Below are 15000 nucleotides of genomic sequence, written 5' to 3'. Positions count from 1 at the left end.
GATAGTGAATTTTGTAAAATCTATCATAGTCGTAATTTCTTCGCTCCTACAAACGGTTGGTTGCCATGGATCCAGAGATCCACACCAAGCCTCTTATACCCTTATGGTATAAGCTGGCGTAAGGCCAGTCTACACCAGCCATCCCAAGTACATAGTGTTTACTTGGCAAAAAAAAAAAAAAAAAAAAAAATTAGCTTTACACTGGAGAAAATGGTATGGAGAAAATAAATTTAAGAGAATTTGCAGGCAGTTAGAAAGAAAATCACTCATCTAACACAATACTGAGTAAAATTTGAGGAAGGGAAAAAAGAAAAGAATTTAGAGAGAATTAAAAAGGAAATTAGATCGTTGTTTCCGGCTTTCGTCATCCAAAGATATTGAGAAAAACCATCTAGCTTTATATTTTTTTTTTCGATAAATGCAATAAATCTTCCTCAACTGGTCTTATTCACCGGACCTTCGTAAACACTGTGGCATCACTTCCGGATTCCCATTTCTTCTTATTACTCCAAAATTCGGAGCTAAAAGTTTTCGGAGAAAGATACAAAAGTATCAAGGAGTTCATTGCGCGTCGACGCCATATTTACTTGCCCTAACATATTTAAGTGAAAATTAGGGTTAATTATACTGATATCTCTGAGGTCCTTCCTGACCTTAGAGGGTGTTCCTTTAAGCTTCACATATTTCAGTTGAAGTGATAAGTGGATGACCTTTGAGCACCCACAGCAGGAGTCATATGCGGAAATTTATGTTCAAAGCGGAAGGGTCAACATCAGCAATATAGTTTACACACATCTCTCTCTCTCTCTCTCTCTCTCTCTCTCTCTCTCTCTCTCTCTCTCTCTCTCTCCGGAAAAGGGGACTGTTCGAAGCCAGTTGGATTCGGTCTCTCGATCTTCCTCACAAAAGACTCCTGCAGGAAATGAAAGACGAAAGAAGATAAGAATCCTTGGCTCCGGTATATATCTATGCTTGAACTTGTGCTGCACATTTGAGCACATGTATGTTATTATTATAAAACAGTTTAACCAGACCAATGAGCAGACTTTCAGTAAGTACGTACTTATGTACCGTTGATATACACACCAGTGTCACCTCACTACCGAGCGACCTGAGTAAGAGCCGACGGGAGAGAAACAACATAGGTGTTTGGTGAGAATCCAGTGTACCGCTGTTGATCTGAGCCGTAAAATATGTGTGGTGTTCCTTCAGCTACAATAGAAGAGGGCGCAGGACTAGCAATCTCATCTTAAATGAACTTGAGAACCATACAGCTAACATCTTTTAGGACTGCTCATTACTGAAGAGCTTTGGAATTTTTTCCTACTTCTGTATTTCCATGTTCTAATAACCTCCCTTCCTTAAAGGGGCAAGAGGTCTGTAGTTTCCTTTTTATTGTTTTTAAGGGCATAGGCTAGATAAGGGCATTAAATTGCCCGTCAGAATGGCTCTGGCTCTCAAAAAAACTCTGGCTCTGGATTCCTGTAAATTAATGTTCAAGGGTCATCCGCTTCCGTCCATCCTCCAAGTCATTCACTTCTAGGCTGTGGAATATTCTCTGTCGGTCCGCGCCTGCTTATTTCACTCATTTTTAAACAGTCTCTTTTCATACTGTATTATTATCATCTTACGAATCTGTACGCTTAAAGGAAGTTCGTTTCAATTAATGGCTATTTCTAATGTGCATTACGAAACATCAGTCGATTAACAGGATGTTGAGAAAGTGTTTGCTTTGGAGGACGAAGAAATGAGGGTAATTTAAGAACTAAAACCTCGCTGTTAACCTTAAAAATCTTGTTTGGGATGGATGAGAATGGAATGTGTGTGAGAGAGAGAGAGAGAGAGAGAGAGAGAGAGAGAGAGAGAGGCTACTGAATTACGCTAGTGCACAAACACACACACACACACACACACACACACACACACACACACACACACACACACACACACACACACATTCCACTTCTACGTACAAAACCGGTTTCCTAGGGTAACTCTCCCAGTCTGTGAAATAATCGTAAGGACGACCGTAGTCTGTGAATCACCTTTCAAGTATTGACCGCCTGTAAAAAAAGAAAAAAAATTGGTAGACACAGCATGAGTAAGATGCTATTTAACGCTGAGCGTTTGTCATTGGATTCTTGAAAGACTATCGAATATTAATTCAGTAAAGGTGATATTCCACGGCCACTCTTTTGTTTTTGTCGAGTCAGTGTCTGAAAACCAGTTATTATTTTTGCAGGCCTTTATATCGACGTTGTTTCAGATATCTAAGTAAAAAAAAAATGGGAAATTAGATTGATAAACAGGCACGATACAGTATTACAGTATATGCGTTTTCTGTGTGAACCTGGGCACGAGATCATCTTTGTTTAGAAAGTTTCTTTTCAGGTTTTTTTGCTTTACTGGAAAACCTGTTGTCGCCAACCCTAACTTTTAAACATTGTACAATAATTACAAGAGGTTATGACCACATTATCAGGGGGCGAAGAGCCAAACAGGTAGAGAAATCTTATGATAGATATAAAATGCTGAGGGAGCTACGTATGTATGGTGAGTAAGGTCATTTGTGGAGAAAGATGAACGTTATGGCATGCTGCAGGACTTTTTGCTGGGTCCAGGCTCGTTCAAGTAAAATTTTTCCTGCTAAAATAAACGCTTGAAAGTAAATAGGACGAAGTTTGTCCCCACTTTAGAATGGATGGGAATGGTGGGAGGGTTGGGCTGCCCCTGTTTAATATCAGAATATTGTCCCTGCTTGGAAGTAAAGTTGTGACACTACGTTTTCTGCTGGCCGGGGCATTTTTTTTTCACTTAGATGAGAGGTTGTGCGTCCGGTTTTCTCATGGAAACTATGTTTTGTAAGGACAGTGAGAAAAAGAACACGGGAAAAGTCCCGGTCCAATATCATGAAACGTATTGTCCAAGGCGAAGTTTTCCTATTTTCTCCAGCTTTCTCTCTTACACACATATATTATGTTTGAGTACATTATACTTTTCCTCCCTTCATTTCGGACACACACACACACACACACACACGACTGCCAACCTTTAAGACGTATAGTCTCCGCTTACACGAATGTCTATGATCTTAACCATTCCCAACACCATCCAGCATCCCCCCTCCAAATGCCATTAGACATAAAAACAAACAAGTCTTTAATCACGGTTGTAATGAGAGAGAGAGAGAGAGAGAGAGAGAGAGAGAGAGTTGTCCAAGAACCCCCCCCAAAAAATGAGGGAAACTTTATGTATAAATATACATACATGTATGTATGTATGTATGTATGTATGTATGTATGTATGTATGTATGTATGTATGTATGTATGTATGTATATATATATATATATATATATATATATATATATATATATATATATATATATATATACATACATAAAGTCTCCCTCAATTTTTTTTTTGTTCTTGGACAATCTCTCTCTCTCACTACAACCGTGATTAAAGACTTGTTTGCATGTATATGTATATATATATATTAACCCCTTTCCATCGGGAGGTGGTTGATGACCCCGTGCCTTTCTTCATTCTGCCGATCACGTCAGGTCAACAGGTTTTAATAGTGCTAAAACTACCATAGGTCTTGCGTCATTGTAGCATTCCCGTTAAGTATGTATAGCTAATTGAAATCATCCATGCAGGATGTTGATGTTGATGTTGATGGTCTCAACATCAAGTGAACTAGCTGTAAATAGTGGGGTGCTACAAGATGATATTATTTCACCTGTGGTGTCTGGTATTCGTACAATTTTTATAATGAAAAAACGGGGTCGAAGGTGAATTATGCGGTTTTAGTCATCAAAGCAACTCGTGATGTACAAAGCATGTTTAATAAAAAGCATTATATATCTAGTGTGGAACTTTAAACATATCTAGGGAAGCCAGACGTGAGGAGGACAGTGTGCATAAAAGGATGCCACATTTGGATGAAAAGGGACACACGAGGTTGGATATTGAGAATATTTAGGTACAGTGATTACACATACTAAATCTCTTGAATTGGAATTTCGTGCATCGGCACAGTCGAGTTTTCAGTACAGCGTATAATGCTGTATGAGCCGCGGCCCATGAAGCTTTCAGCTACGGCCTGGTGGTGGCCTGTCCTATAGCGTTGCCAGACGCACGATCATGGCTAACTTTAATCTTAAATAAAAAAAGAAACTGCTGAGGCTAGAGGGCTGCAATTTGATATGTTTGATGATTGGAGGGTGGATGAACAATATACCAATTTGCAGCCCTCTAGCCTCAGCAGTTTTTACGATCTGAGGGCGGACAGAAAAAGTGCGGACGGACAGACAAATAGCCGTATCAATAGCTTTCTTTTGCAGAAAACTAAAAAGTCAAATCAAACAATGGGCCGGCTGAATAAGATCTGGAGATCAAATAGACTGAAACCTCATTTGACAATAAGGTTCTACATAAAGTAAAGTCTGTATTGCAGTGCGAAGATGAATCAAAGACTTAGTCGAATAGGGAAAAGTCAAGTGGCAGGGAAATTACAGAAGTTCCATATGTACATGAATAGATTATAGAACAGAATATAGAGTTTAGGCCAAAGACCAAGCGCTGGGACATACGAGGTTGTTCACCGCTGAAAGAGAAATTGAGAGTATAAAACGTTTTTAAGGTGTAACAGGAGGAAAACCTCGCAGTTACACAATGACACAATTCTTAGGAGAGGGTTGGTAACCAGATGGAAGAAAGAGAATATGAGTGGAGGCACAGTGAAAGAATGAAAATGGTTGCAGATAAGGGGCCGAAGGAACGCTGCCAAAGAACCTTAAGCAGCGCCTACAGTGCACCAGCGTGAGGTGCACTGATTGCACTAAAATGTAGATGAGTTAAAATGGTGAAAGGGTGCTTGGGCATGACCTTCGCACAACCACCGGGGGGAACAGTACATGATGTGTCAGCTGGGCTCCTGTGGGCACTGGGCACCGAAGAGTTGGAAGACCTGCACTTACTTGGATTATGAAGTATGAGAAAGGAGGCAGGGGATCAGTGGAGATTTATGAAGATAAAGCACAGGAAAGGCTCGAATGGTGGAATTTCACAGAGGCCCTTTGCATCAATGATATATATATTATATATTTATTATATAATTACACACACATATATATATATATATATATATATATATTTATTTGTATATATATATATATATATATATATATATATATATATATATATATATATATATATATATATATATATATATATATATATATATAAACTTAATATACAAATGATTTGATATTAATAATGAGTGAAGTCACTTATTCGTTTTTCTACTACATTATATATATTTATACATACACACACATATATATACATACATATATATATATATATATATATATATATATATATATATATATATATATATATATATATATATATAATATATATATACACACACATATGCATAGATATAACGTACTCTCTCAACAATAATGAATGATTTGTATACCAAATCATAAGTCATGTGGCAATTTTTACATTGATAAAAATACAAAATCATTGGAGAATAGAATGAAACACCATAAAACTTAGGTAAAGTATGCACAGACGAGCAGTGCAGTTTTCGTTCAGATAATGAAAACAGTAATGCCAACACCTGTACAGGTGTCAGGAAGAGTTTATCCTATTAATGCGCTGAAAATCGTGTAATCGAATCGTTTTATTAAAGAAACTTTCTCTAAGAAAATGAAGATCAGCCAAGTAATGCGACTACTTGATCTACCTATTGTAAAAGAAATGAGAGAAATTAACAGAGTTTATGGATGGTAGTTTACCTTGGCGTAACAGCAAAGGTGTGAGCCGTCGTGCGAGGCAAAAACAAGATGTGTACTGCTTCTCGTTTTTTTTTTTATCAGGTGGGAAGAATGTTTCTCCAGACTTGTTTATGTTCGTTATCACAATCACCTTAGTGCATTTAATGAATTTTTCTACGACGTGTATCGTGTTCTTGAAGTAGAAACCGGTTAGGATTGATACTCTGTTTCATATTTCCCTATGGGACATTGTACCATCTAAATTCATCATATATATATATATATATATATATATATATATATATATATATATATATATATATATATATATATATTATTTTTATTCATATATATACATTATATATATATATGTGTATGTATGTATGTATGTATGTATGTATATATATAAGTATATTTATTCCTATATATACATTATATATATACATATATATGTTGAATATATCCTCTCCGGTATCATGTAACAACAAGTTAAACAGCCGTTTGTGTATGAGTCATCCTCAGCTACTATGGTTTCCTGTGAATTGTATCTCCCAGGAAGCAAGAGAGAGAGAGAGAGAGAGAGAGAGAGACTGTGACATAATCTGTCGAGACGACCAATTCATAAACAAAAGATGATGAAATCGTTTCTCCAAAAGGTTTCTGACATCATCGGCTGTAAAGAAAAAAGAAAAGACATAAAAAAAATGTGCAAATGAGATGTTGAGTAATCATGAGGAGGTATTAACCTTTGTGCAATCACACAACTGGACCTGACCCGCACTCTGGATTAGTGAAAAATTCATGAAAAAGGAGAATACATTATGAAAACAAAATAAGGTTTAGAAAGGTCTAGGGATCAGTCGTGGTATAAAGACGAGTAAAGGTACGATTAACGAAGAAAGATGATCTTTAAGAAGGAAACAAAATGAAAATGATGTCATAAAGGATGTGTACACGCTGCTAAAAGGAAGGTCAATGGATCAGTCAGGATAGAAAAAAGAAAATCGGAAGAATAAAAAAAAGACGATGAATGCAAAAGAGTGTATCTCAAGAACAGATCACAGGAACGAACCTGATAGAAAAATGTAATAGAGGATGATTGAAAATAAAAGAGCCTTGAATGTTAAGATAAATAAATGGATTCTTTATCTTCATAAGTTGATTAATGAGCCATGAACAAAACAAAAGGAAATTGTTGAAAATTATAGACAATAGAGCCTTGAAGATATTATATCCTTAAAAAGCAATCGAAGATTACATCGACCCAATTCTCTCTCTCTCTCAAACCCATCCGACACCCGACATCACTTCCCCTCACGCCAAACAGCCATGCGTTTATGTGTCATCTCCAGTCACTAGGGTTTTCTAAGAAAGGTCCATCTGAAGGATTCGAGAAGAAGTCAGACAGGCAAAAGATGATGAGATCGTTTCTTTTGAAACGATTCTGACCTCATCGGTTGTAAGGAAAAAAGAGAAGGCAGAAAATGGGAAAAAATCATCCGCACGTGAGACGTTGTGTAATCACGAGGAAATCTTGACTAACCTTCATGCAGTCCAACAATTTGATCTGGGCCAAGCTTTCTACAGAAATAAAAAAAGATGGGGATTTAGAAGATACAATGCGGTTGAGAAAGATCGAGGAAACAGGCATGGAAAAATGAATAATGAAAATCGGATAAAGGTAATGCTATCGTAGTCATGAATGCATTGGATTGGTAACTTACATGAACAAACTACTTGTAGATGAAAATACGAAATTGTCAACTGTGATAACGACATTTCGCATTGGCAACTGAACATAATACAGCCCTGAAATAGATCATTATCACTTTTTCAATAACGACTAGCTCCCTAACATGACCTAAATGAACGACTTCCCTAAAGTACATGAAGCAGGCATCCTAATGAGATCCACAGTCGCTTTATTAACATCTGCCCTTAGTCTAACAACATGGATGGCAAAAGTCACGAGTGTTAAGATGGGACTGGTTTCTCAAACTCATGTAAAACACACCACTGATTTTCCTAGTCGCAAAACTGTTACCGACTACATCAACTCGATGGTAAGCTTTGAAGAGTTGTCCATATTCACCAACTTCCCATTAAGCACTCAAATTCGTTGGAATAACAGGGGTGAACATATTCACAGCTTCACAATACCAATGGATAAAACATGAGAATCAATTAGATGCGTAACGGATACATTGTTCAGCTTTGATGACCAAACATACAAGGATAAGATTCAGGATTAATCCTGGATGAGATAAATGAGAAAAGGTAACGTTTAAGAAGGCAACGAGAAATTAACCCCGATGAAAAAAAAAAATGATGATGAGGAGGAGATAACAGATAAGAAAACATGAGTGAAAAAGAGTATCAGCCTTGGTAGAAAAGATGAAAAGGAGAAAAGAAAAAAAAAAGATGTTAAGAAGAGATCAAGGGATCAGGCTTCGTTGAAAATGAAAGAAAAGGAAAAAATGCGCCGAAGTTTCTTCGACGCAGTCGAATTTTCTGTACAGCGGATAATGTTGTATGAAGCTCTCAGCCACGGCGTATGAAGCTCTCAGCCACGGCGCATGAAACTCTCAGCCACGGCCCATGAAACTATCAGCCACGGCCCGGTGGTGGCCTGTGTTGTTAGCACCTTATAGCGTTGCCAGACGCACGGTCATGGCTAACTTTAACCTTAAATGAGATGAAGACTACTGAGGCTAGAGGGCTGCAATTTGATATGTTTGATGATTAGAGGGTGGATGATCAACACGCCAATTTGCAGCCCTCTAACCTTAGTGTTTTCAAGGTCAAACTCTGAGGGCGGACAGACAAACAGTCATCTCAGAAAACTAAAAAGGTCAAAAATTAAAACGAAAAAGTGAGGTGCAAGAAACAGAATTACAAAGGGAAGATAAACAAGTCAATAACGATGGCAGACGGAGAGAGATGTTTTTTTTATTTATCTTTCTTAGATAATTGCTGAAAATGACCGAACAAACCGGGCGTGTGGACGACCCTGGAAACCAATATGAAAAATAGATATCTGCGAGTTTTAGAAAAAGATCGCATCGATCAAAGCCTTCACATTTGTTTATGATGTTCTTGATGTTTGGGAAAACCGTTTGTTAATAAATGAATATATAGATAAACGAAGGATTTTAATCACACAATTGAAAATTACATCGGCATGTAACGGCATTACATTTGTTTTGCTGACTGATTTTCATAAATGTCAAGCGGGGGAAGAAATGTGACCGAAATAGACTTCGAAAGAAAGTGAAAATTGGGGATTAGAAGTTGGCAAAACTGGCTACGAATTATTATTAAAAATATCAGCGTCACACTTCGAGCAATTTTCAATTTTTTTTTTTATATCGTTAATGAATTGTTGCTTTGGCGTCTCTCCAACTATTTGTGCATGTGCATGATGTAAAAGCGAGACTTCCCAAATTATGTTTGCGAGTTTACAGCTGCAATCATTTTTCCATTACTTGCAATGTCCATTAAAAATTACACACACATACATATATATATTTGTGTGTGTAATTTTAAATGGACATTCAAATCTATATATATATATATATATATATATATATATATATATATATATATATATATATATATATATATATATATATATATAGAGTTGAGTTTTACACTCTCATTTTCGAAGAGGCCACTAGAGTGGGGAAGATCTCTTGCTTGGCAAAAAAAAAAAAAAAAAAAAACAAATATTCTGACTTGCGTCTTACTCAGTATGTTACTCTTATAACAATTAATGAAAAGTTCATGAATGTTTATTGAACGTACTGTACATAAACAAGAAACTCCTGAAACTGATGATATGGATTTTGTGCGCATTACGTTTACGGTTAATAACTGTGACGCTAGAGACGATGACGGAGAGTTAATAATAATAAATTTAATACGTATAATTGATGCAATCAAACCAGCTGTTTTTTACTATCCGTTGCCCAAGAGTGCGCGAAGAAAGAGCTACAAAGCGAGCCCCTTGTAATGGTCTTTGGCGGGACTTCCCAAATTGTCTTAAGAGTTTTCACTTGCAATCCTCGTTTTTTCTCGTTAGCAGTGCCCATAAAACTTAAATGCTGAAAATATTTACAGGAATGCATTATGCAATTTAATTTCCTGTTGTTTGACACGCAGATGCACAAGAATTTTTGGTGGTGTACGATCAAGAAAATCATAATGTTATGTGAGAACATGGCAACTCAAACCTGCCCTCGTTCAGCCGACTTCTTATAAAAAGAGCCGGCGGCCGCTCATGCTTACATTAGCTTCCTGACAAGCGAGACCCCGCACGGACAGTATCCCCTCATCAACTGTCATTGAGAAACGCATCAGTATACCGAAGCTTCTACAGACGTCTCGAAGAGATCCACTATCAGCCATCAGAACCATGCATCCTGTCATAATACTCGTAGTGGCTGCTGGTACCCTGCGGGCAGCATGTGCTATACCCTTGGATAACGACTTCAGCTCTAGGATCTTCATGCCTGGAGACATCCCTTTGATGTTCGACGTCGGGGCCGGTGCAGGTGGGCGGACGTCTACGAGCGGCGACCCAACTGCCAACAATCGTCGAAATATCGAGCCCCCCGCCAAAAACGAAACGGCCGAGATCGTGCTGAACGGAGTGAAATGCGGTCCCAAATACGGCACCGCCGTTTATAACGGTACTTGTCAGCGGCTCCTGACGCAGTCCTTGTGCTTGCAGGGGGAATGGCTTGTCAAGAAAAAGGACAGCAACGAAGGGGAATGCGTAGCGAGGAATTGCCCCAAAGGACAACTGCACTTTGAGAAGAAATGCGTCAATATCACTGGCAATGCACTTTGCAGTCGAGGTCAGATGCTCTACGTAGACCTGACTGGCCGTGTGCAGTGTGACTGTGAGCCTAATTACTTTTATGACCCCTTCCAAGGGCAGTGCTTTGCTCAACACGAACGAGGCTCTTGCAGCTTCGGGCAGTACCTCGAGGTGACCAACAGCGGCCGAGTCGCGTGCGTTGCCAACCCATGCCGGATGGAAGGCTTCTTGCGCAACAGCGTGAACGGAAGGTGCTACAGAAAGCAGTACATTGGGATTTGCGCCCATCCATTCTCCGTGAACTTCTCTGATGAGAACATGACAGTTCACTGCATCGCCAAGTCTCCTCACACCATCTTCGACCTTCCCACCATGAAAGCTTGTCCACCAGGATCGCTCCGAGATTTTTCGGGAGCCTGCCGGGAAGACTTCAGGGTGGCGGCGGAGAACGTTTATCCTTCTTCCTTTGGGACGTGCATGAATGGCTTCATCATGGATCCGATGGGCAACTGCCGAAAAGCCAACAAACTCTTCAGGTGAAGTGCCCAAATTCATCTCAAGGACCGACCGTGTCACGGTTGGAAAAAGTTGCCTGAAGTGGTATTCGCAACTTGCTTACAAGTGTTTTCAAAGTATGTCAGGTAAAACGTGCCCATTGGCGTACATTCTTCCCGTTCTCCTAAACATGGGGTGAAAACCCCCCCGTCAAGCCCAGACGAATTCGATCTCGCTTTTAGACCTGCAAGAAAAAGAGGGGCGTAACCTTCTGAGGGCAGTTCGAAAATACAACTGCTATAAAAAGAAAGAAGGAAAAAGAGGTTGAAAATGGTGAGCACTTCTGCTTCGGATGAAAGTAGTTTATGACAAGTTTATATTCATATTTAACAAAGCCTTTAGCGATGCTGTTATTTATTAGCTGTAGCTTCGCGATCCTTTTTTGTAAGAGAAGGTCAGCCACCATCAGGGCTGATTATAATATTTGATGAAGTTAAAACCTCGTGTCATTCTTCAGTGGGATTGACGTAGATCTTTTATTTTCTAAAAAAAAATGTACTCTATACCATTTAGTATGCTTAAGATTGTCAACAAGCAGATTTAATGTACGGTATTTAATGAGGTATTTCTAACAACTGTGATATTAGTTTTATACATGAAATAAAAAGAAATATTTTTCGTTTTGTTTTTCTGCTACCTTCATGAATGTTTGTTTCTGTCTAAAGCTTACATCACCACTTTTGTTACTTGTATTGATTCTTAGAAACATGCGACAAACGAAGCACTAAGAAAATACAGAAAAATCTAAGTGTAAACGAACTTTTCATATTCGATAATATTAAAGATAAGGAAGAAATGTCTATTAAAATCAAGTAAAAAATTAAAAATATAATTGCTTTTCATCAAATTAAAATGAAATAAGATAAAATTGTTTTTCATCTACATAAAAATGTGAAGGTTTCAAGAGCAAGTAAAGAAAAACTATAACCACAAATTAGACAATTACGTAAGAAAATACAGATCTTAAAGTTTGTTGATCAAGTATTGATTTTATTGTTTTAATCAGTAAATGTTACGGTATAGTTTCTCCCATGCAATGTCCAGATCTAGCCCAGACTCGCTGGAAACAAGTAAAAGAAATGCGATAAACTTGCTTCTCTTAGAGATGAAGATCACACATACATTATCTTATATTTTTTACGAGCAAATGCCAACAGGCCGGCCAACTAAAGCCCTTTGCTAGCCCAGGCTCGAAAAAAACGGGAAAAAGTCAAGAGAAAAAAAAATAGTGGGGGGTTTAACTATGAAGGAAGCGTTAAACCTCTCCGTCCTCTAAAGGAAGGAAGGTTATAAAATTCAGAAGAAAATCATCGAGAAATCCTCAGGCGGAAATGATCTTCCAATATACACCGAATGTAAATAAAGGTTTCCACTGAATTATTGGTGTCCGATTTCCTGAAGTAATACAGAGCTAAGGGGTTCTCTTCCTTTTTGCCTCCTTTTCTCCAAATACCCATAATCCTCCGTCTTTCAAGTGCGCCTATGGTTTCTGCCATTTCATAAGGTTTGGACATTTGGTTAACACCCATAAAAAAGTACTTGATATATGGGCTCCATTTGTGATTGCCGGAAATGCAAGAAATGAGAACCATTACAAAACTTTCATCAGACCTTGGGAGTCTGGCACGAGCAGCAGAGTGACAATGAGGACTGCAGAGCCTGTAGATGAGGTTGATGTAAAATCGTCACTAGTGAAGAAGAATAAAAATAGTAAAATCACTCGCAGATTTAACAGTGAGTTTAAAAACTTGAAATTGCTCGACAAGGTTAATGGACGAAACAATACTCTCTCTCTCTCTCTCTCTCTCTCTCTCTCTCTCTCTCTCTCTCTCTCTCTCTCTCTCTCTCTCTCTCTCTCTCTCTCTCTCTCTCTAAGAGCGAGCATCCTCTGACAATTAGCTCGCTTAATGAAAACAACAGGAGGTCGATGTATGTCATCTAGAGGTCTCGTCTAACGGAGACTCGTTTCCGGTAAAATGTTTATTTACGTGTTCGAGATTTTTTCTTCGCTTGTTTTCAGTAGCTCAGTACTGAGAATCTGGCAGTGAGTTACGTTTGTGTGTGTGTCTGTGTGTGCATACATGAATGTATATATGCACACACACACACACACACACACACACACACATATATATATATATATATATATACATATACACACACCATGGTTTTCTCATTTGTTTGGGTGGCTCCAGAGTAGGTTAATCCTCCAGTTCTCAGAAAGTCTGATAGGCTGAGATTGGTAGACCAATGCTTTTCTTTACCCTAGTTAAAACTACCACAGTCATCCAACTACCAGGAGCATGTTTCACTAATGTCAATGGACACTGTATATATTGTCACGAATATCAGTCACCTCTCCCTCTAATAGTGCGAGGATGCACCAGATCAACTTAATTCATGTATTCAGTTGAAACAAGGGTAGTTGCGTTAATAACCCCGCTGACTAGCAAAGACAAATTGTGGGAAATCATCGCCCCTTCCTGGAAGAATCTCTCATTCCTCACCCGTTAAAAATAATCCTCCTCCTTGACCTAGTGACTGCTTGAGCCTTTCTTCCAGGTACTGCCTTTTGGGAAGCCAAATCCCCTCTGGAGGCACAGATGATTCAGCGAGAGAATTTGCCTGGGCCCTAACAACAGAATCACCACGTGGCCTACCACATGGCTCGAAGGCATAGAAAATGGATTGTGAATCGAGCGGACGCTGCCATCTGGGAGATGGATTGTAATCCGCCGAGGTCTTAAAAGACAGCACCCGGGTGGCGCTCACCAGAAACGCCTGGCCCAAGAATCCAGACACTTGTCCCTTTTCCCATCCGCTCCATCAGAGCTTTGATTCTTCCCACGTGGCTGTTTGAGCCTGAGTCATTCTATGTTGTGGAGGCCCATAATTTATGCCCTCCATACTGGCGCTGACGACAAGGTCCCTTGTCTCCAACGAGAAGGTAAAGTACCAGAAGCGAGGTTTTGAATCAGTCACGAGTCTATTATTCTTCTACTGAATTTATTCTCCTTTCTGAAGTGCAATTTTGCACAAGACCTGATTTGTTTAGAGCGGTGAGTAAATATCCAAAGTTCACGTGTGTACCAGTGCCTAGAGTCGAGTTGCTTTGGCACCTTACGTACAACCCCCTCGATTCCTTAATTACACTACTTACTTTTGTGTAAGTAACCGAATGTTTTCTCGAGTGCAGACGGAGTTGCTAGCTGTGGAATCGTCTGTTCACCTTGTGCTTGTGCTGTGGTCATAGCCACTGCCCCCTCACCCAACGGTGTTCTACGAAGTGGGTTTTCCCCATTTCTGTTATTGTGTAAATTATTGTAAATTTAGTCATTCGACAGGAATCTGTTTTGCCTGTCTGATTTTATGAATTTCCCCATTCTTCTGATTTCATTTGTTAAATGTAAATATAAGTGATTTTAAGTGAACCTAACTGTTTATCTGAAACTTTCCCTGTTGAAGTAAAGCCTTCAGCTTAGATTTTCTTTCATGATTTTTACCCGAGTCCACACCTGTAGTCAGAATTGAAACCCCCATGGTAAGTTCAACAATCTCCCCCAAGTAAAACTCTAACAGTATATATATATATATATATATGTGTGTGTGTGTGTGTAAACATATGAAGAAGCCCAATCGTGGAAGTTTCCTGTATGCAGCGTTCATCCCTTATTCATTAATTATAGGATGAATGGGGCAATGACAGTGTCTTGTCTTTCCTCTAGAACCACTTAATCACTGGGGGAGAGAGGGCGTACTGGCTTGATGCTGACTTTCGTTATAAAGCTCGTCGTTGAGACTGCTCAACGTTTGTACTGTTATTCAAGACA

The 15000-nt window shown here is 38.8% G+C and overlaps 2 protein-coding genes across 2 annotated transcripts in view; both read left to right on the top strand.

Moving 5' to 3' along the window:
- Positions 1-15000, top strand: part of LOC136825703 (ribosomal L1 domain-containing protein 1-like) — a 170950-nt gene that overhangs the window by 77407 nt on the left and 78543 nt on the right. The window lies entirely within an intron of this gene.
- LOC136825699 (uncharacterized) lies at positions 10072-11788 on the top strand. Its single transcript, XM_067082442.1, has one exon. The coding sequence runs from the start codon at positions 10208-10210 to the stop codon at positions 11153-11155; it is 948 nt and encodes a 315-aa protein (XP_066938543.1). The 5' UTR covers positions 10072-10207; the 3' UTR covers positions 11156-11788.

Source organism: Macrobrachium rosenbergii, chromosome 39, assembly GCF_040412425.1.
Source record: "Macrobrachium rosenbergii isolate ZJJX-2024 chromosome 39, ASM4041242v1, whole genome shotgun sequence".
Classification (NCBI taxonomy): Eukaryota; Metazoa; Arthropoda; class Malacostraca; order Decapoda; family Palaemonidae; genus Macrobrachium; species Macrobrachium rosenbergii.
The sequence above is the reverse complement of the archived record's forward strand: the minus strand, read 5'-3'. Positions and strand labels throughout refer to the sequence as shown.